General features: G+C 52.5%; 2 protein-coding genes across 6 annotated transcripts in view; one reads left to right on the forward strand and one right to left on the reverse strand.

Moving 5' to 3' along the window:
* The window catches only part of DNAJC11 (DnaJ heat shock protein family (Hsp40) member C11), a 70,337-nt gene extending 62,790 nt beyond the window's left edge, over positions 1–7,547 (forward strand). Inside the window, exons 8-16 of the mRNA XM_074306379.1 lie at positions 983–1,172; positions 2,295–2,380; positions 2,580–2,696; positions 3,253–3,408; positions 3,872–3,941; positions 4,797–4,854; positions 4,995–5,137; positions 5,600–5,729; positions 6,061–7,547. Of these exons, the coding sequence (XP_074162480.1) occupies positions 983–1,172; positions 2,295–2,380; positions 2,580–2,696; positions 3,253–3,408; positions 3,872–3,941; positions 4,797–4,854; positions 4,995–5,137; positions 5,600–5,729; positions 6,061–6,086 (976 nt within the window). The 3' untranslated portion in view covers positions 6,087–7,547. The remainder of the gene's footprint in view (positions 1–982; positions 1,173–2,294; positions 2,381–2,579; positions 2,697–3,252; positions 3,409–3,871; positions 3,942–4,796; positions 4,855–4,994; positions 5,138–5,599; positions 5,730–6,060) is intronic.
* Positions 6,192–25,666, reverse strand: THAP3 (THAP domain containing 3). Of its 5 annotated transcripts, XR_012488591.1 has the most exons (6): positions 18,748–19,989; positions 18,216–18,531; positions 13,528–13,590; positions 12,768–12,923; positions 12,452–12,556; positions 8,558–8,590 (listed from the first exon to the last, which is right to left on the reverse strand). XR_012488591.1 is itself a non-coding variant. In XM_074306384.1 (5 exons), exons 1-5 carry the CDS (start codon positions 25,591–25,593, stop codon positions 8,321–8,323), a joined length of 705 nt encoding a protein of 234 aa, XP_074162485.1. In that variant the 5' UTR covers positions 25,594–25,666; the 3' UTR covers positions 6,192–8,320. The 5 variants fall into 5 exon arrangements, 4 of the variants coding, with proteins under 4 accessions (XP_074162485.1, XP_074162482.1, XP_074162484.1 ...); XM_074306384.1 differs by lacking the exons at positions 12,768–12,923; positions 18,748–19,989 and adding an exon at positions 25,520–25,666 and having other exon boundaries at positions 6,192–8,590; positions 18,339–18,531; XM_074306381.1 differs by lacking the exons at positions 12,768–12,923; positions 18,748–19,989 and adding an exon at positions 25,520–25,666 and having other exon boundaries at positions 6,192–8,590.
* Between the last annotated feature and the right edge of the window lie 1,480 nt (positions 25,667–27,146).

Consider the following 27,146-nt stretch of genomic DNA (forward strand, 5'->3'; position numbering starts at 1 on the left):
CCCACTTTGCCCTTCAGTAAAATGAGTGTCAGGTCGGCCCTCCAAGGTCCCTTCCAGTTTCACTGTCTTGCCTGTGATCTGAAGCGTCTACCAAGCCCCGCTCCTTGCCCTCTATCCAGGATACATAATCTCCAGAACTATAGGTGTGAAATCCTGAGTTTCCCTATTTTGAAGGTACTGATACAAATTCAATTTGAAGAACAAAGTAATAAACAAAACAAAATACCTGCTTTGTATAGAAATAACAGAGGCAAACTGCAGGGGCTTTTCTCAGGTGCAAATAAATGTGTTGTTTTTATTTCTTCCAAAAGATAATTCTTCAAATGTAGTATTCTCATTCCTTTTTTCAAATGGGAGACTTATAAAACTTGGAGGGGGGCGGAGAAGGGAAGAGGAAAGAAAGAACACAGAAAAACGGGAGGGGGGGAAGATGCATGAAAAGAAGAGAGTAGAGAAAGGGAATGAGAAGGAAGGAGACGAGAGAGATGCAGAGAGACAGGAAGAGGAGTGTGCAGAGAAAGTTGGAGGGGGCAGAGAGGGAGAAGAATGGAGCCAGAGAAAGTGATAGAGAGTGAATATGAGAGGGAAAGAGGGAGGGAAAGAGTGCATATGAGAGGCAGACAAGAATAAAGGATCTTTCCACACTTAGTAGCATGAAATACCCCTCTGTAGCCAGAAGGTGGCGCAGGCTTTCTCTTTTAAAACTAACTTGGAAAAAAAAACGTCAGAGAAGTTCTCATCCCTGATTGAGGTTCCTTTTGGAAGGCGGGGTGCTCTAGCCGAGATGGAGCCCTCATCCAGGGCCCCTTGATGTGACCTGAGCCTGGGCGTGTCCCACAGACCCATGTGACGGGGAGTCCCCGGAGACATCATCTCCCCTCCATCCCGGGGCCTGTATGAAGGGCTGGTCAGTGGGTGGTCACGGGGAAAAGGGGGCCTGGCGGCAACTGTGGCTGACCTCCTCCTGTCACTTCTTCTCCAGCTTTATTACGACCAATTGTGCTCTGCAGTTCTCATCCCGGGGAATCCGGCCCGGCCTGACCACCGTGTTGGCGAGGAACCTGGACAAGAACACCATGGGCTATCTGCAGTGGCGGTGGGGCATCCAGTCGGCCATGAACACAAGCATTGTCCGGGACACCAAGACCAGCCACTTCACCGTGGCCTTTCAGGTGAGCCTCCTCGGCACAGGCTCCCGGCTCAGGCCGCCTCGCCATTCCCTTCTCATCCCCTCATTTCCCTCTCTCGCCGGACCTCGTGGGGAGGATGTGAAATAGCTGTGCGGCTGCCATCTGGTCGCACTTGTGGAACCGCTCATTTGGAGGGTGTGAGATAGTCAGGCTTTCTGATGGTGAGGGGAATAAGAGCCCCCCAGAAGGGATTGCTACTTAATAACTCCGTGCAGTGTCCTGGAAGAGTCCTATTGGGACAGAAAAATCTGTGGTTTTGGTGAGCCTGGAGGGGGGCAGGCTAGTGTGGCCAAAGGGTCCTTTAAAGGCAGCGCATTCAGGAGGGCCCGAGGGCAGCCAGAGGGTGGTCAGCTAGCACCTGTAGTGCTGTCACCCAGCCGCCCAGTGAGAGAGCTAGCCTAAGCGTTATCTCCGTTTTACAGATGAGGAAGCTAAGGCTCAGAGAAGGAAGGGGACTTGCCCGTGGTTACATACCCTGTAAGTGTCGGAGCTGGGATTTGAACCAGGCCTCCTGTCTCCACATCCAGAGCTCATTTTCCTAGAATGCATTGCTAGAATTTGTGTCCTAGATGGCATTAGTCCCAGCAGCTGTCATTGCTTCAATATCCCGGTTACCCCAAAACCTCCTAATCCAATACATTTTGAACTGTGCAAAGGCACATAGAATCAAATATTAAAGATCAAGCTAGGACAGAACTTGTGTCACCTGGGGGCTCACAGTCCAGTAAGGGGTTAAAACACCAAGCACATTTAGAGAGGCACCTGAGGTGACACAACAGCTCCATGATGTCTGATAGGAAAGGTCATTCATTGTCATTTATCAGGTTGTCTTCATGGGAGCGGGGAGGGGGATGTTTGTTGATGTTAGAGTTAGGTCTGATTCATGGGAATTCAGTGGGAGAAGAGGGGAAGGGGAGATCTTTCAAGTGTGGGGTCAGGGCTGTCGGAGGCCTGGAGCACAAGAGTGCCCAGCAGAGAGGGCTCCGGCCTGGGGGGCGGGGGAGCTTGACCAGGTAGGGCTAGAGAGATGAAGCGGGGCCGCGCATCCAGTTTCCCTGAAGAACATCCCATGTGTCTTACCTCTCCCACCCTCTCTTTTCAAAGCTTGGAATCCCCCACTCCTTTGCATTAATCAGCTATCAACATAAATTCCAAGATGATGATCAGACTCGGGTGAAGGGCTCTCTCAAGTAAGTCCTGGCCGGGTGGTCACAGAGCAGCCTCTTGGTTGAGCGAGGTCAGCCGGGGGGCAGTTAGTGCAGGGCGTGGGTCGCGTCCCAGGGTGCCGGTGGTGGGCGCCTGTGGGTGGGAGGGAGGTGGCCACTGGCTCCCTCCTCCCTCTGGTGATGAATAAGTCTCTCCTGTCCCCCCTCCGCTGGGCCGTTCCAGGGCAGGCTTCTTTGGGACAGTGGTAGAGTACGGAGCAGAGAGGAAGATTTCCAGGCACAGTATTTTAGGAGCCACTGTCAGCGTGGGAGTCCCACAGGGCGTCTCTCTCAAAATCAAGTGAGTGGAACCCCGGGCGGCTGCGCGGGCCCCGCCGGCTCGGGGTGGCCTGAGGTGGCTGGGGCTGGGGGCCCACGCTGTGACGCTTGGTGGGGCTCACCTCAGCCCTCGGGGTCTGGGGCGCTGGGGAGCAGCAGGGATTGCGGCCCGTAAAGCCACCTTCGGGCCCAGCGTGGTCAGAGAGGAAATCTGCCGCCAGGTGGCCCAGGCCTTCCCCACTCCCGCCCTCCTGCTCTGATTGACAAACTCACACTTGTCCAGCAGATGGCGCCAAAGCCCCACAAGTGGAGCTCCTGGCGGTTCCCTCCGTCTCCCTAATGCCGGGAATGACGCTCATGGAAATGGATGTTCCTTTGGAAGAACAGGCTCCATACCCCGCACCCCGCACTTCCAAGGCCTGCCCTCTGCTGTACCCTTGAAACTGCCCAGGGCCGGCGGCCTCCGGAGCCCCACCAGGGTCGGGGGAGTTTGTGCCCAGCGCGAGCGCGTCCTGGGTGGCCCGGCTGGGTCATCCAGCCCTTCCCGGGAGACTGAGCCTCCCCTCCCCCTTTTGTAGGCTGAACAGGGCCAGCCAGACTTACTTCTTCCCCATTCACTTGACGGACCAGCTCCTCCCCAGCGCCGTGTTCTACGCCACCCTGGGACCGCTGGTCGCCTACTTTGCCATGCACCGGCTGATCATCAAACCGTACCTCAGGGCTCAGAAAGAGAAGTGAGTTTGCCCTTTCTTCCGGAAGCCCCTTCTAAGAAGGGGCGGGGCCTGTGGGAGCCCGTGTCCCCAGCAGCGGGTGAAGAACTTGGAACGGGAGTCGTTGGTTGGGGCCCCTTGGACTCGGTCACTGCAGAAGTCCGGAACGCCCCCACTTGTGGTGGGGCCCCCAAGGGGAAAGGGGCAGTGGTGAAGAGGAGGTGGGACTTGTTACAAGAATACATCCGGGTTAGCATTTGTGAGCTTTATCCTGGCAGCTTTCCCATCTCCTTCTTCATCACGACCTATAGTAAGGTTTTGCTAGGGAGGGTCGGCTCTCAGAAGTTGCAGCCCCCCCCACTGGTGGAGGCAGAGCATCGTCGCTGCCTCACAGAGGGGCCCTGAGAAGCCGGTCCCCCAGAGGCTTTGCTGGGCTCCTCCTGGGGTCTACCAAGTGGCTCTTATGGGGCTTGTTTTCTTTTGAAAGAGAACTGGAGAAGCAGAGGGAGAGCACAGCCACAGATGTGCTGCAGAAGAAGCAGGAGGCGGAATCTGCCGTGAGTGCCCCAGGGAGGGACGGGGGGCACCAGGCACTTGGAGTGGGGGGGAGGGGGCCCTACCCCCGACTGCTCAGGGCTTAAGGACGACCCTGACCTGGACTCTTCATATCATGTGGTTTTTTTTTTTGTTTTTTGAAAAGCAGCTTTTCTAGGCCCAGGGAACTTTCTCATTCCTTCCTCGTGACAGTTAAAACTTACTGACCAAGTGACTGTTTCTGGCTGCAGTCCATAGCCTTCCCCTCTCTTAAGGAGGAAGATGAGCCTTTCTTTTCTAGAAAGCTCTTCTCAGGGGCCGCAACCGCGCTTTGCAGGTAGTCCACTGGCTGCCTTTCAGTACCGTGTCCATCTGCAGTAGCGCGGTCACCGGGCACTTTTTCCCTGGCTCTCCTCCCTTTGCCCGCATCACTCCGTATGTCTCTCCAGGCTTCTCTGAATTCTCCATGCTCACCGTCCCTTCCCCGTGCCCTTCTCCATTAGAATACTGCTGCCGTGTGGCTGAGGAGCCTCGAGCCGGGGTCTCTGCCGTCCATGGCAGCAGGGATGCAGGTGACGCTCCCCCCGCCCAGGGCAGTCCTCTAGAGGCACCTCTGTTCTCCACACTTGGCCATCGGGATGCAAGGTCACTTCACTCTCTCCGGTCTAGGCCCGAGTTAACCCTAAGGTGGCACAGTCAGGAAGCTCTCCTCCCTGTTGGGGGCAGTCCCATGCGGGGAGCCGACGTTCCCGACTTGGGCTTGTTTGTGGCCGGCCTTCCTCCGAGCCCCGCCACGTTTTCTTCGCTCCTTGTTTTGGTTTCACCTCCTGATGGGCCCCATGAGAGCTCTGACCTCCCGCCTCTCGGTTCATTGGCAGGTTCGGTTGATGCAGGAATCTGTGAGAAGAATAATTGAGGCTGAAGAGTCCAGAATGGGTAAAAGCACTGTCATCTTCACTGGGTCGAGGGGGCTCTGGGGACTGGAGGGGAGCAAAGCCTTCTTGAGCTAGAGCATAAGGGGAGAGGCCTGGGGGCAAGGGCCCCTTCTCGGGGCTGTAACTCGGTGTGCTCCTCAGGACTGATCATCGTGAATGCCTGGTACGGCAAGTTTGTTAACGACAAGAGCAGGAAGAATGAGAAGGTGAAGGTGATCGATGTGACTGTTCCCCTGCAGTGCTTGGTGAAGGACTCCAAACTCATCCTCACAGAAGCCTCCAAGGTACCAGCCTTGCCATGCCCACAGAACGGGGCAGGGGCTCCGTGACAGTGGCGGGCAAGCCTGATTGGACCCTGCTAAATCCCCTCCCAGAGTGCGTGCCAGGACCCCGGTGCCCTTGGTCACCGAATTGTAGAGAGCTGAGCCTAAGTAGGTCTGACCCTGTCGGCCTTCCAAAGCTCAGAAGTTCCTTGAGGAATGAGCAGAATCTCTGGGGTTTGTTTTATTTTTGCACTTGGCCAAGATGCTGCTGTGAAGACGCAGCCTTGTCCAATAAGGGAGGGCCTGTGCTGTGGTTGAAAGTCTGGGGCTGAAGAGGATGCTTTGTGTTGCCTGGAGGACCGCCTTTCTAGGGATCACTTTGGATGCTGTGTCTTGTTAAGGGGCCCCTGGTCACTTTCCAGGCCTAGCCCGAGGGGGACTGGCGGGCTGACGTCTCCACATGCTGTCTGTCTCCCATCACAGGCCGGGCTTCCCGGGTTCTATGACCCATGTGTGGGCGAAGAGAAGAGCCTAAAGGTGCTTTATCAGTTTCGGGGCGTGCTGCACCAAGTGATGGCGTCGGACAATGAAGCCCTCCGGATACCAAAGCAATGTAAGTGCTCCGGCCCGCAGCCCCCGCTCCCGGGCAGTGGCTGCTTTGGGATGGTGAGCCACAGTCTGCTCTGTAGATGCCCCCATGGCTAGGAAGCCGAGGGGGTTTGACCCATTTTGTAAGCCAGAGGATCTAACCCTTTGCATGACTGGGCTCCACTCATTATCGGGCAGCCTGAGGCTATGAGAACCCTCCCCCCATCCCCATCCCGCCCCATGATGGCCCCAGTGGGGTCCACATACCGGGGAAAACCCCACTCTGCCATCGCTCTGTATGTAACACGAGCACAAGCAATTCTTTCTCTGCCCTGAGCCCGTCTTTTCCCCTGCAGCTCACAGGATCGATACAGATGGATAAATCTCATGGGAAAACAAAGGGTCAGGACCTGAGTCAAGAAGAAGCTGCAAAACCTCTTTTCCTGGGAGTCTGAAAGTTTGGAAACACATGAAACAGAAACCTACAGATGTTTTTATTTTGTATTATTCCTGTAGAAGGTCATTTACCAATTATGTGAAGGGACACACGAACACCCCAGCTTTCGTGGGTACTTTAGTACTAAGGCAATACTGTCCTTGACTAGAACCACAAAGCTGACCGACAGCCATCTCCTCGAGGAACCTGGGGGCGCAGTCCTGTGTCCTTCTGGCAAGTCCTCCGGCCTCTGAGCCCACAGTGGCCCACCCACCCCAAATTTCAGGGTTTTTTCATGAGGTGTATATGGGACATTGTGACCTCCCCCTTACTTCTGGGGGCTTCCTGCAAACCAAATGGAAAAAACAGGCCCACGGTGTGGTCCTGATGATCAAGTGAGTGTCTATACGAGCTTCCTCCTGACAATCTCCACGTCTTGTTGTGATTACTGAAAAGGGGATTTGGAGACAGTTCTGAATTTACCTGAGAAAAACCAATGTATCTGGAAGACATCTCTGCCATTACCACTAAAAAACTGATCCCTACGCCCAGGACTCGGCTTTCTCCTAATGCAACTAGCATTCCCCGTCTCCCCAATGATGCACGGAAAAGACTGGGGCTCTTTCCTGTATTTCCACCCAATCTGGCTGGGGGTCTGGTACGGCCGCCCACTCACAGGGCAAGGGGGGAAGGGCAGAGGGAGGCAAGGGAGAAACGTTAGTTTGATTGGGGGGGGTGAAGGGGGAGTTTCTAGGGGGGGTGCCACCCTCCAGGGCTTCCTCCAGGGCATCTCCCTCTGACGGGGTCCCCAGCAGGCACCTTGGTGTGGAAGGGGGAGCGGGGCGACTCCTTGGCTTTGGGTAGGGGGCTCTTTCTTGACCAGCCTGTTCTGGGAGGCAGATCTTAGGAGCCGGGATATACTTGAACAGTCTTCCAGGTTAGCGGTAGCACTCAGTCCAGCAAGCAGACGGGCCTCGGTCCTGTACTCCTCCAAGGGTCGTGTGGCCCTTTCCTAAGTGTGCAGTCAATCACGTGAGCAGGAGTTTGATTTGCAGTAGCCAATACAGGCCTTCTGTCCCCCCGCAGCTATTAGAATCAAACTCTCCTGCCTGGGCTTTGGTATCAGAGTAATCAGTCATGATCCCTCCCCCCCTCCCCAGTTAATTTTTTAAAAATAGTTCTGGTTGTCTTAATTCTGTGACATTCATGCCCATTTTTACAACGTTTTCCAAACCTGAAGCTAAGAATTCAAACTGTGCAATAAACTTTGCCGAATGACTCTGACCTAATGCGGTCCGTTGTCCCCTTTGTTGCAGACGGTTCTTTCAGGTACCGATTTTCTTCATTTTGTTTGAAGCTGGTTGTACAGAAGGCACTGGTATTGTCAATAATAAACCCTTTCTGAAAGCTGGCGCTGGGACTCATTTTTCAAAAGCACAACCACAGAAGGGACGGTGCTTTTGCTGAAGGCTATGGCTCCTTCTAGACTGATTTCATCCTCCCCCCCCCAAAGTGAACCCCATCATCCCACACGTGCTTCACGAGCAGCAGGGCTGCCTCCGCCTGCCTCACACGGGGGCACATGAATAGGAGGATGGGGCATCTCACTGTTGGGAGGAACCCCAAGTGTCAGAGCTGGGGCCTTCTAATTAATCAAACAAAATATTTGTGTCAAAGGTATCTACCCTGTCCAGCTTTACAAGATATAAAATGAAACTTTCTCTTAAGGCTTTTCCACGTCTACAATGGCGTGTTGAGCAAGGAGGGAAATCAAATTAGTGCTTCCTCTTTAACAAAGTCCTTGTGCAAGGGCCGGCATGCTTTCAGAGCAGGGAGGGTCAAGAAGCCCTCGTCCAACCACGAGGCTTTACACTGGACGGCCCTCTGCGGGCCAGCTCGGGCCTGGGCCTGGGGTCTCCAGGCACTGGCTCCAACAAGGCTACTGTCTGCAGAGAGATCTGCGTGGGTCTCTCCTCGCATTCAAGCATCCTTCTTGCAGCCCGGCTCTCACTGTCAGCTCCTGAGAGCTCCCTGACCGTCCGCTGAGAAGGCAGTAGCAGCAAGAAAGCAGACAATAATGAATGCAGGCTCTGTCCCTGCCCGAGGCAATGAGCGAGGGCTGTCCGGCCCCTCTTCCACCAGGCTCTCCCCAAAGGGCTGGCGGCCGAGAGCCCGGCGGCTCAAGTGCCCGGCCGCTCCTCCGCCCTCTGCGGGGCTTTCTGTCCCCTTTTCTCCTTTTGGAGGGCCTGCAGCCGGCTGGACATCCTCCTCATGGCCGCTCTCTGCAGCTGCAGCCTGCGCCGGAGCCGCTCGTTCTCCTTCAGTGTGAGCTGGAGCTTTTTTTTTAAAGCATCCAAGTCCAGGAGGGCATAGCTGTGATCTGAAGCCGGGCAGGGGAGCGGGTCTCTCTGCCCAGGGGCACTGGTAGGCAGCAGGCAGGTGGAGGAGACCTGGGAACAGAGAGGGGGAAGCGTGAGGGGGTTCCTGGCCCAGATCTGCTCTTCCTGGGTTTTAGGGAGTGGGCGTCGCTTGTGGGATTCCCTGGCAGGTGTCTGGCGTCCTCACCAGCTCAGCTGAGAGCCTAGAAATCAACTGCATCTGCTATTTACACTGAAAACCATCAACACGATGGAGTCACGGGAAGCGCGTTCAGATCTCATCCCCAGGGAGGGTTTTGGGGAGACGGGTGCTCTGTTCTCCTTGGCTTCCATTGGTAAGAAACATTGTTAGGATTACTAAGTGAGAACTGAGGTTGTCTGGATAGTTACAAGGTGAGAACTCAGGTTGACTTGATAGAGGGGGCAAGCTCATTGGCTGAGGTGGTTCTTCCCAGAAGCCCTTGCATTATCCCACGCCCATTCTCTGGGAGAATAAAAGAGAGGACAGCACTGGGCGCAGAGCAGATCGGCCTGGAGAAGGATAAGAGCTGGAGGAGATTCAGAGCCAGGATTCAAGAAGACTCTCTGCATTACATCAGGCCTGACGGGGCTCTCTGCAGGAAGGGAAGTCACTTCTAAGGACAAGAGTTAACAGCAACTGCCTGGAGACAACGGTTCGTTACAGGAAGAAGAATCTGTCTGAGAGATTTGAGTAGACACAGCAGATCTCTTCCCAGAGAGTGATCCGGCAGCTTCTAGAGACGACAGCTCGCTACATTTTGGCGCCCAACCTGGGGCAAGGACTTTTGCTTATCCTGACAAGAGGAGCTAGACCAGACCTTTGCAATTTGGCGCCCGAACAGGGACAGACACAGTCCTGATTCCAGTGGAAAAGCTTCCAATCTAGATCTCAGTCTCTCTGACCCAGAACCGTGAGTAACGAGGAAACTTTGTTAAAGATTAAGTGAGCGTGCTAATAGATAAACAAGGAACTTAACTTGTTAAGGGCTAAACGAGGAATCTCTTATAGCTGAAATGGGGCAGATGTTAGCTATATTCAATCCCTGGACTTCAGCCGATTCATCCCCAGCCCCAGAAGCAACCTCAGCTCCACCCCCATTCAGGAGTGGTACTATAGAGAGTATAATCAACATAATTGAGGAGCAGAGTTTACTTGTAACCTGGGTACAGATTGCTAAACTCTTGGCTGCATTAAGACGCACATCTCCTTGGTTCTTAGAGGAAGAAAAGATAGATGTAGATAAATGGAAGCTAGTGGGATATGAAATGAAAGAATTTCAAGCAAAAAATGGGCCTCGTTCAATTTCTGCAGAAGTATTTTATATCTACAACATAGTTCAATTAGCCTTAAACTATCAAGCAAGTTGTAGGAGAAGGAAAAGTTCTAAAAATGAACAGAGGAGGAAGTGTGAGGAAAAAAGGAAAGATCAAGATCTTTCCCTAGAGCAAGAGGATTTAAATGAGGAATTATGGTATGATTCTCTTGAAGAAGCTTCAACCCTGCCTAGAGAACAGATTATTGACAGGCCCACATCAACCCCACCTTCAGAGATGGAGGAAGAAAGAGGGGAAGAGGCAGAAACACAAACAGAATTGCCTGTGAAGCAGCCTAAGCCTATGACAAGATTAGAAAAAGCATTGGTTAAAGCTAAGAGAGAAGGACAGGATATAAGTGATTTTATACATGCATATCCTGTGATTGAAGAGATTGATTCTGTAGGTAAAAAAAGGAGAAGATATGCACCTTTAGATTTGAATAAAATTAAGGATTTGAAAAAAGGTTGTACCCTTTATGGGGCTACATCAGCTTATGTCAAAATGTTACTAGATGGTTTGTCTTATGAAGTCCTAACCCCGAATGATTGGAAATCCATAGCAAGGACATGTCTGGAACCTGGAGAAAATTTATTATGGCTTGCGGAATTTCATGAATTATGTAAAATTCAAGTCAGATGCAATTTGGAAATAGGAGTTAACACACAATTCACTTTTGAGCACTTAGCTGGTGAAGGTCAGTATGGAGAGAATTCGGAACAGATTAATTATACCATGACAATATATGAACAAATTGCTAAGGCTGCGATAAAAGCTTGGGGTGTCCTTCCTGGACAGAAAGATCGTGGAGAGGCTTTCACTAAAATACAGCAAGGTCCCAATGAACCTTTTGCAGATTTTGTGGGACGTTTGCAAACTGCTGTCAAAAGAACTATTGGAGAAAATTCAGCTACAGAAATAATGACCAGACATCTGGCTAAGGAAAATGCCAATGAGATTTGCAAAAGAATTATATGGGGATTAGACAAAGATGCTCCTTTAGAGGAGATCATAAGACGCTGTGCTACAGTGGGATCAAATGCTTTTTACACCCGGACAATGATGAATGTGGAAAGACAGGGTCCCTCCTGGCAAGGGACTTCTAGAGAAACTCGGCGATGTTTTCAATGTGGAAAAATTGGGCATCTAAGAGCTCAGTGTAGGTATGGAGATACAGTGAGAAGACAGGGTGAAAGAAGACCTAAAACCCCATGTCCAAAATGCAACAGAGGATTCCATTGGGCATCAGAGTGTAGAATAATTCAGGGAAATGGGATGAGGGGCCCAGGTCCAGGGCCCCAGGCAAAAAAGACTTGGGGCATGATGGCAGCTGATGTTACACCCAAAGAACCTTTAGAAGGCCAGGACTCTGATTTAATCAATCAGCAGAGAAGCAATCACATGGCAGAAAGGGATTACCTGATAAGTGAGTCAAAAGGCAATCAGATTACAAAAATGGATTACACTTGGGGAGAATACAGGCCTTTTAAACCAACAGGGCTGTGCCCAGTGCAAACAACTCCAATGTAATTGTCAGATGATGAGAAGAGATTTAGAAAGTGGTAAATAGAAGGAAATTAGATAGGTTAACTGCCTGGGAGAGAGGGTTTGCTTGTATTTCTTTAGCAGGAGAAGGAATCAGATGGGTGCCAACGAGTCATATTCGCCTTGTCCATCAGAGAGAGACAGAAAAAGAGAAAGACCTCAAAATAAAGGAGAAGATCTAAGAAACATCTGACACTGAAAGAGCATGGATAATAAGAAGACTGTTAAAGAACTTAAAAACCAGCAGGAATCATTGGACTTCCTCACACAAGATGAGAATAATGGACAATGGACTTATGGACATTTATAAATTTTCAATTTATGATTATGATTATGTTATATACTTCTAGCATGTGTTATGTTACTATGTTACTATGTGCTTATGTAATTTATGTAATTATCTGTAATACTTCCCATATTGATGGATTTATGTTTCAAGGTCATTTATGTAATTATCTGTAATACTTCTCATATTGATGGATTTATGTTTCAAGGTCATGATTGTCCTATGTTCTAAATCAAAAGAAAGGGGGAGATGTTAGGATTACTAAGTGAGAACTGAGGTTGTCTGGATAGTTACAAGGTGAGAACTCAGGTTGACTTGATAGAGGGGGCAAGCTCATTGGCTGAGGTGGTTCTTCCCAGAAGCCCTTGCATTATCCCACGCCCATTCTCTGGGAGAATAAAAGAGAGGACAGCACTGGGCGCAGAGCAGATCGGCCTGGAGAAGGATAAGAGCTGGAGGAGATTCAGAGCCAGGATTCAAGAAGACTCTCTGCATTACATCAGGCCTGACGGGGCTCTCTGCAGGAAGGGAAGTCACTTCTAAGGACAAGAGTTAACAGCAACTGCCTGGAGACAACGGTTCGTTACAGGAAGAAGAATCTGTCTGAGAGATTTGAGTAGACACAGCAGATCTCTTCCCAGAGAGTGATCCGGCAGCTTCTAGAGACGACAGCTCGTTACAAAACATGACTCATTTTAAAGCTGGACTGACCAGCCAAGTATTTGCTTCCTCTTTACAACCGGGAGACCCACAGCCCAACACCCTACCTCTTTTTCAGAAGCCTCGACATCGGGGGACAACTGGTGCTGGTCAAGTGGGATTTCCATCTTTCTCCCTGGGGTGTGTTCCCCAGCCCTTGCATCGGAGAGGTCCTGAAAAGCAGCAACGACAATGAGCATGGAAGCCCCTTCGCGCCCCCATCAGGCAGCTCCTCACCTCTACGTCCCCAAAGTAACTCTTTCATACTGGTCCTTTTTGGGCAGGATTGGGAAAATCAGTGGGGGAGCCACCACACTTGTATGTCACGGCTTGAACAACCGCTACTTAATATTGGGGGGGAAATTGGAAGCAAATAAAACTTACAACTGGTTAAGACTGATGGATGAAAAGCGAAAAGGCGTGATCGTGACTTCTGAGGGCTTGTGGCAAAGCAAACGTGGCAGAGCCGTGGTGGGACCACAGGGACTGAACAAGGAAGCCCACGTGTCTGCAGGCCGCGCGTTGGCCGGGTTTGTTTTGCTGGGATTACAAGGGACAGATCTATTACCGTGGGAGGGAAGGGAATGTTGGTGAAAATTGGTGAAAAAAAATCCTCTTAATTTTAAAGAAAAAGATATGGAAAACCTCTATCCCGCTCTCCTTGATGATTTCTTGAAATTAGTCATTTGAAAGTTCTAGTTTTATAACAGAAGCCCTTTCCTTAAGAAAAGGCCAAAATGCAGACGTGCTGACCGGCACGCCGTACCACCACTTCGAGAGAAGTTCCAGGGGTGTGGGGGGAGCACAAAGAAAGAGAAAATTAATCCCTGCCCTCAAAGCACATGTTCTACGTTTAGAACACAACATGTACAGAAGTGTGCAGGGGGTGGAAGTCCCTTCAGAAGAAAAAGTCTCTTCAAAAAGGGACATTTGGTCTAAGTCGTGCAGGAGGGCAGGAAATCTCAGAGATCCGGAGGAGGAGGAAGAGGGAAGGGCAGTCTGGCATGGGCAACCGCCAAGGGCAAAAGTGTGGAGATGGGAGATGGAATGCCTTAGTGGAGAGGCAGCAAGGAGGCCAGTGTTTCCCAAGGTGACCAGATCAGCAGAGACGGCGCATCAACAAGTCAGGGGAGCTTGGATTTACCTTCCCAGGCTGCGCTTGAGCATCACTTCTCTCGCCAGCAGGCTCCGTGTTCTCCCTAACCAACTACAGGGGCACAAGAACACAAGTCAGTGGTTGGAACAGGGCCAGACCTTCACCAGGGCTCAGGGCATTGTGAAAAACCAGGGTGACCCCCCGGGAGCCTCCCCCACCAGTGAGACAGCGCTAACCTAGCCAGCAATCTGACGCCAGCGGCCACATGCCCGACAATGGCGGCCCCGTAAATCCATCCCCAATTCCCCTGGAACTGCACGGCCACGGCCGCTGACTGGGTTCGTCTTTGCAATTTTATCCACCAGTGGGAGGGGCTGTGGGGAGCCTGTGACCAGCGCAGAAATGAGGGAGCCCTGGTCGGAGGGCTGGCGGGGACATGAGTGACCACGCCAGAATCTGTGGGGCGGAGGAAATGCCGGGGGGGGGGAGCCTGGTAGCGGACTGAGAACGCGAGCACCCCATCTCTGATCCCACGCCGCTGCTCACTGGCCAGATGCTCCTTGTCTGTAAATGACCTCTGAGCCTCCGAAATTCAGGGGCAATCTGAGGGTAAGTTTGGGGAGAGCCGATTCCACAAAATCTAGATAAAATCCAATGTTCTAAAGTGTGACTGGTTAAATAAGTCAGTCAAAAGAGATGGGAAATGCCATCTGGGGAGAGGGGGAGGGAAAGGGGGGATGGGACACAAGGTTTTGCAAGGGTCAGTGTTGAAAAATTATCCTTCATATGTTTTGAAAATAAAAAGCTTTTTTTTTTTTTAAAAATGGGAAATGCTCAGAAATGAAATTCTAGAAACAAAGAAACGCCATTCTAACGATCCCTCCACAAACTTCTGGGGAAACTTCTTAAGGCAGTCAGTGTTTGGGGAGCAGAAAGCTGCTGCAGTGACAAAATTCTGGGCGTCCCACGCGTGACATCCCAACAGTGACGTCCCAGCAGCGAGGGGAGGATCCTGGGCTGGAACATGCTTCTGTGCCACCGCAGAAAGGGGACTTTTGCGTACAGAGATTCATTTAGCCTGCCTGATTCGGAAGCTCCCATTTAAAACATCAGCTCGTGTCTGACAACTTTAAGGTTTCTAATGATTAAGGAATGGTTCAAGTGGGGCCTAACTGCAAATCATCCAAATTTCCTCTTTAAAAAAAGACTAAAATCTGACGCCGGGTTTCCCATCGGCAGTGTGACTGCGTTCTCCGGCATTTCTCTAGAACTCTTTCTCAGACCCGTGTCCTGCGTTTCTCGGGCCTGTGTCCTGCATTTCTGGGACCTCTGTCCTGCGTTTCTGGGACCTGTGTCCTGTATTTCTTGGGCCTGTGTCCTATGTTTCTGGAACCCGTGTCCTGTGTTTCTGGGACCCGTGTCCTATGTTTCTGGGACCCGTGTCCTGTGTTTCTGGGACCCGTGTCCTGTGTTTCTGGGACCCGTGTCCTGTGTTTCTGGGACCCGTGTCCTGTGTTTCTCGGGCCCGTGTCCTACGTTTCTCAGGCCCGTGTCCTATGTTTCTCGGGCCCGTGTCCTATGTTTCTAGGACCCGTGTCCTGTGTTTCTGGGACCCGTGTCCTATGTTTCTGGGACCCGTGTCCTATGTTTCTGGGACCCGTGTCCTATAGTCTCTCGGACCCGTGTCCTACGTCTCTGGGACCCGTGTCCTACGTTTCTCGGGCCCGTGTCCTACGTTTCTCGGACCCGTGTCCTACGTTTCTCGGGCCCGTGTCCTATGTTTCTCGGGCCCGTGTCCTACGTTTCTCGGGCCCGTGTCCTATGTTTCTAGGACCCGTGTCCTATGTTTCTGGGACCCGTGTCTTATGTTTCTGGGACCCGTGTCCTATGTTTCTGGGACCCGTGTCTTATGTTTCTGGGACCCGTGTCCTATAGTCTCTCGGACCCGTGTCCTATGTTTCTGGGACCCGTGTCCTGTGTTTCTGGGACCCGTGTCCTACGTCTCTGGGACCCGTGTCCTGTGTTTCTCGGACCTGTGTCCTATGTTTCTGGGACCTGTGTCCTACGTTTCTCGGGCCCGTGTCCTATGTTTCTAGGACCCGTGTCCTGTGTTTCTGGGACCCGTGTCCTATGTTTCTGGGACCCGTGTCCTATGTTTCTGGGACCCATGTCCTATGTTTCTAGGACCCGTGTCCTGTGTTTCTCGGACCTGTGTCCTGTGTTTCTGGAACCTGTGTCCTATGTTTCTAGGACCCGTGTCCTGTGTTTCTGGGACCCGTGTCCTGTGTTTCTCGGACCTGTGTCCTATGTTTCTGGGACCCGTGTCCTATAGTCTCTCGGACCCGTGTCCTACGTCTCTGGGACCCGTGTCCTACGTTTCTCGGGCCCGTGTCCTACGTTTCTCGGACCCGTGTCCTACGTTTCTCGGGCCCGTGTCCTATGTTTCTCGGACCCGTGTCCTATGTTTCTCGGGCCCGTGTCCTATGTTTCTAGGACCCGTGTCCTGTGTTTCTAGGACCCGTGTCCTGTGTTTCTGGGACCCGTGTCCTATGTTTCTGGGACCCGTGTCTTATGTTTCTGGGACCCGTGTCCTATAGTCTCTCGGACCCGTGTCCTGTGTTTCTGGGACCTGTGTCCTGTGTTTCTGGGACCCGTGTCCTGTGTTTCTGGGACCCGTGTCCTGTGTTTCTGGGACCCGTGTCCTATGTTTCTAGGACCCGTGTCCTATGTTTCTCGGGCCCGTGTCCTATGTTTCTCGGACCCGTGTCCTACGTTTCTCGGGCCCGTGTCCTATGTTTCTGGGACCCGTGTCCTGTGTTTCTGGGACCCGTGTCCTGTGTTTCTCGGACCCGTGTCCTATGTTTCTGGGACCCGTGTCCTATGTTTCTCGGGCCCATGTCCTGTGTTTCTGGGACCCGTGTCCTATGTTTCTGGGACCCGTGTCCTGTGTTTCTGGGACCCGTGTCCTATAGTCTCTCGGACCCGTGTCCTACGTCTCTGGGACCCATGTCCTACGTTTCTCGGGCCCGTGTCCTATGTTTCTCGGGCCCGTGTCCTGTGTTTCTGGGACCCGTGTCCTGTGTTTCTCGGACCCGTGTCCTACGTTTCTCGGGCCCGTGTCCTGTGTTTCTGGGACCCGTGTCCTGTGTTTCTGGGACCCGTGTCCTGTGTTTCTCGGACCCGTGTCCTGTGTTTCTCGGACCCGTGTCCTATGTTTCTGGGACCTGTGTCCTGTGTTTCTGGGACCCGTGTCCTGTGTTTCTGGGACCCGTGTCCTGTGTTTCTGGGACCCGTGTCCTGTGTTTCTCGGACCCGTGTCCTGTGTTTCTCGGACCCGTGTCCTATGTTTCTGGGACCTGTGTCCTGTGTTTCTCACACCTGTGTCCTATATTTCTGGGACCCGTGTCCTATGTTTCTGGGACCTGTGTCTTATATTTCTGGGACCCGTGTCCTATGTTTCTCACACCTGTGTCCTATATTTCTGGGACCTGTGTCTTATATTTCTGGGACCTGTGTCCTGTGTTTCTCACACCTGTGTCCTATATTTCTGGGACCCGTGTCCTATGTTTCTGGGACCTGTGTCTTATATTTCTGGGACCCGTGTCCTATGTTTCTCACACCTGTGTCCTATATTTCTGGGACCTGTGTCTTATATTTCTGGGACCTGTGTCCTGTGTTTCTGGGACCCGTGTCCTATGTTTCTCGCACCTGTGTCCTATATTTCTGGGACCTGTGTCCTGTGTTTCTGGGACCTGTGTCCTATGTTTCTCACACCTGTGTCCTGTGTTTCTGGGACCTGTGTCCTATGTTTCTCACACCTGTGTCCTATATTTCTGGGACCTGTGTCCTATATTTCTGGGACCTGTCCTGTGTTTCTCAGACCCGTGTCCTGTATTTCTGGGACCTGTGTCTTATATTTCTGGGACCTGTGGCCTGTGTTTCTCAGACCCATGTCCTGTGTGGCGCTGCTCTCCCCACCCCCACCTCTCCACAGACACCCCCACTAAAGCTGCTGACAGGGGCAGATTGAGGAGGCTGTAGCATACTCTCTTGGTTATGACAACTAACGTTTGTGCAGCACTTTAAGGTCAGCGAAGCACTTTACGGCCGGATCTCGCCTGATCCTCACACAGGAGGGAGGGATCTAAGGCCAGATTTGACTGCAGGACGTCCTGCTTCGGGCCGGTGCCCTGTCCTTTGCCCCGGCTGACCGGCGGCCTCTAAGTCTGCCAAGCCGTTCCTTCCAACTGCAGGTGTCCGGTTCTGGGACTCTGCCCTCCCCATCCCTTCCCTTTCATTATCACTAGCTCCGGTCCAGAGCCTTCAGGCTAACGGCTCCTGCTTTTCTGGGCCAGAGCCCGACTGGGTCCCTTGGGAGACTGTGGAAGCCCGCAGCCGGAGCATGGGGTGCAGCCTGGGGTCAGGAAGCCCTGGGTTCTGACCCCACATCTCGGCCCTGGACGGAGCTCCTCATCGCTAAGTACTTCATATATTCCCAGGCTCCCCGGCCTTTCTGAGACCCAAAGTGGGCCCATCCAGGCCCAGTCCTCTGCCCCTCTTAATAAAAGAAGCCTGAGGCTGGACTCTGCAGAGCTTGTGCCGCAGAAAGGTCAGAGGGCAAGGGTCAGAAGCCAGGGGGAATCTGGACCTCCACGCCATTCGCTGCAAAGTGTCTCTGATAGTATCTTATTGCTGTGACCTCCGATCACAGGCCCTCAAACCCAGGTCCTCCGTACCTCACAAGGCTCGGCCTGCCTCTGGCCCGACAGCTGACCGTCTGCCTCAGCAGAGCCCTCCTGGCACAAGCTGGGCATCCCGGGAAGCCCCTCCCTTTCCCAGGCAGAGGGCCGGAGCGCTACCTGTGCTGTCTCCTGGAATGCAAAGACCGTGGGCACGGCGTTCTGCTTCAGGTTCTTGCGGTTGCCGAAGGCGCTGAAGCAGTCCGGCCGGAAATGCTCCGAGCAGATGACCGTGTGCTGTTTGGGTTTGAAGTTGCCTCGGCCGATGTTCAGCACCCATTCCTTCAGCAGTTCGGGCCGGCTGAACGGGAACCTGAGCAAGGCGGAAAAGGAAACTCAAGAAAAGCCGGGCCCTCCAAGGGGGGCCTCTGACACAGCTGCGAGCCTGGCTACGTCCAGTTTCCTCAAAACAACATTTTGGAGTCGCCTTAAATAACAGACCCAAACACCACGAGCCCGAGCGATCGGCGTTTCTGGAGCCCCTGTGCTCTGAAAGTTTCCAAGAAAGCCCCGAAAGGCACATCCCCACCTCCAATAGTCCATTGCACTTCTCAGGCTCATCAGGGCGATCCTTGCAGGCCGGAGCAGGCCGAGGCTGCCCCAGATCAACAGCCGAGGGTCCTTGGGCAACAGCTCACCCACCCTCTCCATTTTACACCTGCTGACAACTCAGAGCAAGAAATGTGACTCACCAGTAATGAACTGAACCAGCTCCACCCAGCGAAAGAACTCTGGGAGTGACTATGGAATTCCCAATTTTCTATTTTTGTCCGCCCGCATTTCTGATTTCCTTCACAGGCTAATGGTACACTATCTCAATGTCCGATTCTTTTTGTACAGCAGAGCAACTGTCTGGACATGTCTACATATTTTGTATTTAACTTATACTTTAACATATTTAACATGTATTGGTCAACCTGACATCTGTGGGATGGGGGAGGGGGAAAATGAGAACAAAAGGTTTGTCAATGCTGGAAAATTACCCATGCATGTATCTGGTAAATAAAAACTATTAAAAAATAAATAAATAAAAGAAATGCGACTCACCAACAAACATCAGGAGCCCATTATCAATAGGAAACACGTGACTTGATACTAGACAGACAGGTGCAAAGATTAAAAGGACACCACTTACCCTCAATAATTCACAACCTGCTCAGGGATACAACTTGCCCATAAGAGAGAAAATACAAAGTCTACAGAGTAACATCAGGTGGGGGAACGGGGAAGGGTGAGAGAGGTCAGGAAGGGTCTTGCTGGAGGCGTGTGAGCTGAGCTTCCGAGAGGGGTTCTCTGAGGGGGGAAGGGCATTCTGGACTTGAAGAACCACTTGTGAAAGTGGGTAGAGGCCAGAGATGGAATAGCAGATGAGAGAAGAAAGACAGTCCAGAATGGCTGGAACAGGCCCTACTTTACGGGGGACAATGGGAATAAATCTGGAAAAGTAAGGCAGATTTTGGAGGGGGCCCAGGCTTGCTTACGTTCTCCTAGGAGGAAGAGGAAGGTTTTCAAGCAGGGAAGATGACGGCCAACTCTGTCTGGGGGAACACTAATTCAGATGGAGAACAGATCAGAGAGAGGAGAAACTGTACGCAGGGACAAGGAACACCAGGGGGCCGTGGGAGCGAAAACTAGGGGAGATGGAGCTGTGGACGTGGCTGAGGGGGCTTCAAGGTGGGGAACCTGAGTGACTGAAGGAAGGGGCTTCTGGCAACGGACACGGAGAAGTCTGGGTGGGGGTGGGGGAGAAGGAGAAGGTTTCCCAATTTGGACCCACCGAGTCTGAATCACCTCAGGTCATCCAGATGGATTTCCCAGGGAGCTGGTCTGAGAGACCAGAGCTCCAGAGACGACAGTTAGTTCTGGGGATCCCCACGTGTCGCCATCCTGAAGGGAGGGGGGCCAGGGCCTGGTGGGCGGGGCCCCCGATCCAGGCCACGGCAGAAGCCAGACACGCAGTCCCAGAGATGGGAGACGAGGGGGGTCCGCGGCCTTGGGGTCTTTACAGAGCAGGAGGGCAACGGGACCTTCTCTTCACGGTGAGCAGCTTTAGGGGAGGTTTCCCTCTTCTCTCTCTCTTTTAAAGCACACCCTTTCTGACAAAGGACAGCCCTCGGGGTACCGGAAAGGGGAAGGGCACAGAGGGAAGTTAGGGAATGCACCAACAAAAGGCATCCACAAAATGTCATCTTAAAAAGAGATCCTTGGTCAGCCAAGGGGTGCTGGGAGCCAGGGCCCCAGGGACTTGTGCTGCGAAGGGGGAGCACGAGATGGCTGTGTAAGAGGGAGGCTGAGGAAGACCCGGGCTGTTTGTGAGCAGCCGAAAGGAGGAAGGAGCTAAGGAGAGGGGGACGGTGAAGGGAGGCAGAGAAGGGGCTCAACCAGACGGAGCGGCTTTGGCAAGAAGGCCCATCTCCTCGCCAGAGACTGGAGCAGAAAAAGAGGAAAGGAGGGATAACGACGGGGGAGGCAGAGAGGGAGCCGGCCCTCACAGGAGCGTGTTTTCTTAGTCACTGAGGTGGGAGGCAAGAGGGGTGCTACGGCCGGTCTGAGGAGAGGGGCTCCAAATGGCTGCTGGGCGGGCGCAGAGACAGATGTGCAGAGACACACAAATACACAGAGAGACAGACACAGATTGTACAGAGAGACAGAAACGCGCACGTGCAGACACACACACACCAGCCAGCTGTAGGGTCGGTGCAACACTGGTATGTTTGCAAACAGACAAACAAAAACGGAGGCACTGACTCCGAGGCAGCACACGGACATTTTCCCAAGAGGCAACAAATCTCGTGGAAAGCGCGCGGGCCTGCTCTCCGAAGCCGCCGCTCCCTAGGGTGGTCTTCCGTGTCTGTCTTTCTGACGCTCGTCTGCCTCCTGGACTCCCTCCAGACCCAATGGGCTCTTAACCCTTTTCCGGAACACTGACCCCTCTGACAGAGACAAAATAATGTCTTCTCGGATTATTCTGATTTGCTTTAAAGTCATCATTTTAGAAAATGCTAACTCACACCTGGAGGCCAGTAAAAATAAAGGGGCGCTTTTTTCTCCCACCCAAGTTCTCCGACTCTGCCACCTGCCCTGAGCCCAGCTCCAGAGGACTCGCGGATCCACGCTGCCCCTGGCCCGGGGAGGGCTGGCGGCGTCAGAGGGCAGACCGGGGCCCGGGCGTGTACACACACATAAGGCTCACGGAGCACGTACATCCACACATACATATGTTATGTGGATGTATTCCCACTGACACACAGACTGAGGCACTGTGTATACGCACAGACTGAGCGTGCAACACATGTAACACATGCACCGGCATACACGCCCGGGCGGAAGCATGTATTAGACGGACTTACACACAGACAGCATCCAGACCGAGGCATGTGTGTGCACAGATAAACACTGCAAATAATCCTTTCGGGTGAGGGGACCGTGTTCTGCTTGACTCTCCACATTTGTGACAGGTTTTATTTTTCTTGCTTTCTCAGCAGGATTCTGGCACGCAAGGTGGGAGGGACAGAATGCAGCTTGAAAACTTTTTAAAAATTGAATTTTCAAAAAGATCTGGCCTAAGTTTTCTGTGTGGGAACAGAATCCACCAAGCTTAATCCTACCCTGGGGTGCTCTCACTCTATAATTACTGGACCATTGTGGGCCGCCCCTCTTACCTGCCCGGCCAGCCCCCCTCCCCCCCACTCCCAGAAGGCCCTTCTGCTTCTCTGACGGCCACTAAGACTCAGCTGGGCCTGCCGCCTGGCCCGGGCTCCTAAGAAATCACTACAGGATTCAGGGCTGGGTCAGCATCCGGTCCCATCCCCTCTCTTAGGTGTCTCTACCCACACTGCCACTAAGTAAGTGGCCCGGCCGATTGAGGGCCATCGGGGCTCCTCGCGGTGCCCACAGCGGGCAGCCCTGGTCAGGTGGGCACAGCAGGGGCCGCTGGCCCGTCTGCGGATGGCTCATGCGCCCCCCACAGGAACCCGAGCCACACAGACGGAGGAGCGCAGGCTCCGGGCCAGCCCGAGGCAGAGGGACGGTCACATCCGGAGGCATGGGTGCTCCCAGAGGCACACGGAGATGGAAGGCGTGCCCACAGGCAGGCGGGGGAAAGCACGGCCATAGTCACCCAGGGGAGGATCCCCGCCTTAGGCTCTCCTGGGTGCCGGACACACTGCGCTGCCCTCAAGAGGCCCAGGCTGGTGGGGAGGGGGCGACTCTACACATGGCCACAGAAGCCAGCCCGCCGCAGGCTGAGGAAGCCCTGGAGACAGAGGTGCTGCGGGAGGGACAGAACATCCGGGGAGGAAAGCACAGGACTGGGAGGGGAGTCCAAGGTCAGTCTGCAGAGCCAGGCTGGGGTCAGAGTGTCAATGACCTCGCCGCCTACGCACGTGCTTCCCAATTCCTTGGGATCCCTACCTGGGCCTGGGGGAGCAGGGAGACCCCTGAGCTGCGGGGTCACCCCGAGGCTTTAGAAACATCCCTCGGCAGGGCACGAGAGGGCGCCAGCCCCAGAGCCAGGAGGCCCGAGTTCCAATACGGCTGCCTGAGCCCATCCCCAAAAGAACCGTCCCTCTGTGAGCAGAGGCAGGAGAGCACACGTAGTAGTGACAGCAACGCGGAGGGCCCAAGGCAGCTCCAGGCCTCGTGACAGTGTGCATCCAGAGCCCGGGGCTGGGCCCCGGCCAGGCCGCCCGCTGTCCTCTCCCATCACTTTTCCTATCTCGCGGTTTTTTCCCTTTTGATCTGATTTTTCTTGTACAACCTGATAAATAAGGAAACCTGCTTAAAGAAATCTACATGTATAACCCCTATCAGATTACTGCTGTCCTCGGGGAGGGGAAGGTGAGGGAGAGAGGGAGAAAAAACACAAACCTTACAAAAAATATCTTTTCCCAAGCGTTCCAATAGGTTTTGGCCAGGAAAAAATCCAGGGGGAAAAAAAAAAAAAACCATGGAGATTGAAAGTAAATCTATTACGTGCTATGTTCCCTTTTTTCTATGGTTTTTTTTCTGTCCCAGGGTTTTTCCCTTTAGTTCTGATTTTTCTCTCCCAATGTGACTCATAAAGCAATGTTTTAAAATAAATTTTTAAAAGAAAGAAAAGAATGTTATCTTTACATGTATTTGGAAACATAAATACTATTAAAGACTTGTGAAGGAAAGCGCTCTCCGCATCCAAAAGAGAGAACTATGGAGACTGAATGCGGATCAAAGCATAGTATTTTCACTTTTTTATTCGTTCGTTTGCTTTTTCTATCTCATGGTTTTTCCCTTTTGTTCTGATTTTTTTCCCACCACATTTCCACTAATATGGAAATAAAATTAAAATGGATTGTACATGTTCAACCTGTATCAAACTGCTGTCTTGAGGAGGTAAAGAAGGGAAGGAAGGAAAAAATCTGGAACGCAAAATTGTACTAAAATGAATGCTGAAAACTATCTTTACATGTAATTGGGAAAATAAAATACTTTTTAAAAATAAATAAAATTTTGTTGAAGGGGGAAAAATATAAGTTTTGTCAGCTGGAAAAACCAACAAATTAAAGAGGGAAGAGATCAGTCAGAGGGCCGGCTTGGGAGACTATTGCAATAGTACTACACAAAGCCAGTGCGGTGGCCCGGATGCGCAGATAAGAGGATGGATGCAAACCCTAAATCTTGGTAGAGCCAGGGGCAGCTAGGGGGCGCAGTGTTAGAGCACCATCCCTGAATTCAGGAGGACCCGAGTTCAAATCTGGTATCAGACACTAAGCACTTCCAGCTGTGTGACCCTGGGCAAGTCACTTAACCCCAGCCTCAGGGGAAAAAAAAAAAAAAAAATCTTGGTAGAGCCAAGGACTGGTCCAACCAATTGGCAGAAAGTCATCTGGAATTATGCAAATAAAGTAGCGGCCCCAGAGAGTCAATCTCTTTCTGTGATACCAAAGAACTGGAAACCAGGTAGATGCCCGTCAATTGGGGCCTGGCCAAATACACTGAGGTTTGTGGATATAATGGAATATATGTAAGAAACGGTGAATGTCACGGATACAGAGAAGCACACACATGATTATAAGCAAAGATATGAAAACAATATGCACAAAGACTACGACAATGTGAACAGAAAGAACAACCATCAAAAAGCAATCAAAAGTGAACAGTATGAAATTACAAAGAACAAGTTAAAGAAGAGGTGTCAAAAAAAAAAAAAATCCAGCTCCATCATTCTCCTTCCTTTGCAGAGATTAATTCTATAAGTTTGGAACATTGCATAGGATAGCAGATTTTTTTTAAAAAACCACCCATTTTGCTGATTTTTTCCCTCTTCCTTTAAAATTTTTTTGTTGTTGTGTTTTCTAGGGGGGAAAAATCCAGAGGGAAATGTTAGTGTTGTTTTATTTTATATATATATATATATATATATATATATATATATATATATATATATATATATATATATATATATATATACATACATACACATATTTATATTTTTAAAGGCGTCATGAAGTTTGTAAAAATCAACAATACTTGGCAGCTGAGTATATGAGAAGTAACAGGAGAAAGAAGAGCTTCAAAATTACTGGGAGCTTGGGAACCAGGATGCCCAGAAACAGGGAAACTGACAAATTAGCGGCAGAAACTGACAGATCCAAAGAGACAGAAACAGACCAAATCTTGTTGATTTTTACCCACATGACATATTTATTTTCCTAATTTTATCTATTTTTGTAGATTTTTGTTGTTTATTTGTTTATTATTAATTTTTATTAAAATTTTTTCTATAGATTTTACACCACCACCATTTTCCTCTATTTCTTTTCGGTCCTAGAAAACCACGGTAACAGAATACTTTTTCATAGGAAGAGAAAAAAATCCGCAAAACTGACGAGACATCAAAAAACCTGCTGCTGTATTCAGTGTTGTAAACTTACAGAGCTCAGAAGGATGACGGAGACAAAGAGAGAGACAGGGGCAGAGACGTAAAGAGAGACACGAACGCAGAGGCTCAGAGGCGGACAGAGGCTCGGCCCCGCCCCCTCCCGGAAGGGTTTTAGAACGCTAGATGGGCGGGGCCTCAGGCCGAGGAGGAGACGCCCGGGCTCGTGGGAGCGCGTGCCCGCGTGGGTACGCGCCCCCGGGAGTCTGCAAGTTCAAACATGCGCATGCGTGTGTGTAGCCTCCGTGTAGGCTAGTTGCTCTGTGTGTATGCGTGCGTATGTGTCTGCCAGGTCGACCCGGCCCGGCTCCTGAGACGGGTCCCGGGTGGGGGCTGTTCAAGCCCTCCGCCCCCTCCCCCGCGCCCCGCCCCGCCCCCGCCTCACCGGTGGAAGGTGAGCTGCTTCCTGCGGCTGCTGTAGCGGTTGCAGCACTGCCGGGCCGCGCACGACTTGGGCATCTCCTGCCGCCGTCTCCTCTTGCCTCCCACGGCTGCCGGCTGCCCTCAACAAAGATGGCGGCGGTGGAGACGGTGGGGGGCGGGGAGCCTGCGACCTCGGCGGAGGAGGAAGAAGCGGAGAGCGCGCAGAGCCTGGGGGGGGGAGGCGGGGGCCCCGGGGAATTCGCCGCCGGCGCTCGAGCGGGGGGGGGGGGGGCGGGGCGGCGGCGAGACCCCGCTCGGCCCGGGCTGCGCTCTTGGGCCGCTCGGGCCTGAGTCATGACATCGCACCTGAGCGGAAGGAAGAGGCTGAGCCGCGGGGCCCCACTTCGCCCGGCCTTCAGTCCCCGTCCTATTCCTGTCCCGATTGACTTTGGAAGGGGGAATCATCTTTCTCTTCTTCCCTTCTCTGTCTCTCTTTCCTTCCGCCGCTTCTTCCTCTCATTTCCTTCTCTCCCTCCCTCTCTTCCTCCTCCTCCATCCCCCACCTTTTCTCATCCTTCCCTTATCCCTTCTCCTTCCCTTTCTTCCCTTTTCTGCTCTCCCTCCTCTCCTTCCTCTAACCCCTTTTTTCCCCCTCCCCCTCCTTTTTCCTTCCCCTTCTTCCCTTCCCCCTCCCTCTTTCCCCCTCCTTTCCCCTTCCCCTCCCTCTTTCCCCCCTTCTCCTTTCCTCTCCCCTCCTTTCCCTCTTCCCCTTCTTTCTCCTTCCCCCCGCTTTCTCCTTTCCTCCTCCCCCTCTCTTTCCCCCTTCCTCCTCCCTCTTTTTCCTTTCCCCCTCCCTCGTTTCCTCTTCCTCTCTTTCCTCCTTTTCTTCTCCTCCCCCCTCTTCTCTCTTCTCCCCCCTCCTCTTTATCCCGCTTCCTTTTCTCCCTCTTTTCCCTTCCTCCTCCTCTCACCTCCTGGGTAATGGTGGCGCCCACCGCACACTCACCTGCTTGCAAGCACCCAGTGATTTTTCTGCAATTGCAAAGCCGCAACATTTGCATCCAATAGCGATTCTTTGGTGTTTCTCCGAAGGGCCCGGGCTGAGCCTAGTCCTTGGCGGAGGCTGAGCCCTGGGAGGTGAGCTGGGCCCGGACCTTGTCAGGACTCCCCAGGCCCCTGCCGGAGCCCCGGGGCCCGGGCCCAGGCCCCCTTAGAGAGCAGCTCTCTGGAAGGGCCTAGCGTGTCCTCGCGGCTGCACCGAGTATTCACTGGGGGCCCGTCGGAAGGGAGCTGGGGCAGCTGCAAAGGCTCTTGGGACTTCTGCGACGTGGGCTCCCTAGTCTCGGAAGCTCAATACCTGCAGGGGTTTGTCCCTTTTTCCGCAGTAAGGTGCATGGGAAGAGTGGCCAAATCCAGTGACCTCCCGTGTTTCCCGTGACCTCGCTGCAGCCTTTGACCCCTCTGATCACCCTCTCCTCTTTTCTGTCTTCTCTCGAGGTTCTCGGGCCTCGCGCTCTCCTCCCGCTCAGGCTGCCTGTGCTACTGTACTCCCTCCGCAGACGGCGATCTCCAGGGCCCTGTCCTGGGCCCTCTTCTCTACTACTTCGTTTGCTGATCTCATCAGCTCCCATGAATCTAATGAACTATTT

This window comes from Sminthopsis crassicaudata, chromosome 3 (genome assembly GCF_048593235.1).
Source record: "Sminthopsis crassicaudata isolate SCR6 chromosome 3, ASM4859323v1, whole genome shotgun sequence".
NCBI lineage: Eukaryota > Metazoa > Chordata > Mammalia > Dasyuromorphia > Dasyuridae > Sminthopsis > Sminthopsis crassicaudata.

What these genes read in the sequence shown, in the direction of transcription:
- THAP3 (XM_074306380.1), bottom strand. Translation starts at nt 18,869, where the DNA reads ATGGAGAGGGTGGGTGAGCTGTTGCCCAAGGACCCTCGGCTGTTGATC. An exon ending in GGCAGGCCGAGCCTTGTGAG is followed by an intron (nt 13,591 to 18,215) that starts GTACGGAGGACC and finishes GTGCCCCTGTAG; the next exon opens with TTGGTTAGGGAGAACACGGA. An exon ending in TCGAGGCTTCTGAAAAAGAG is followed by an intron (nt 8,591 to 12,451) that starts GTAGGGTGTTGG and finishes CTCTGTTCCCAG; the next exon opens with GTCTCCTCCACCTGCCTGCT.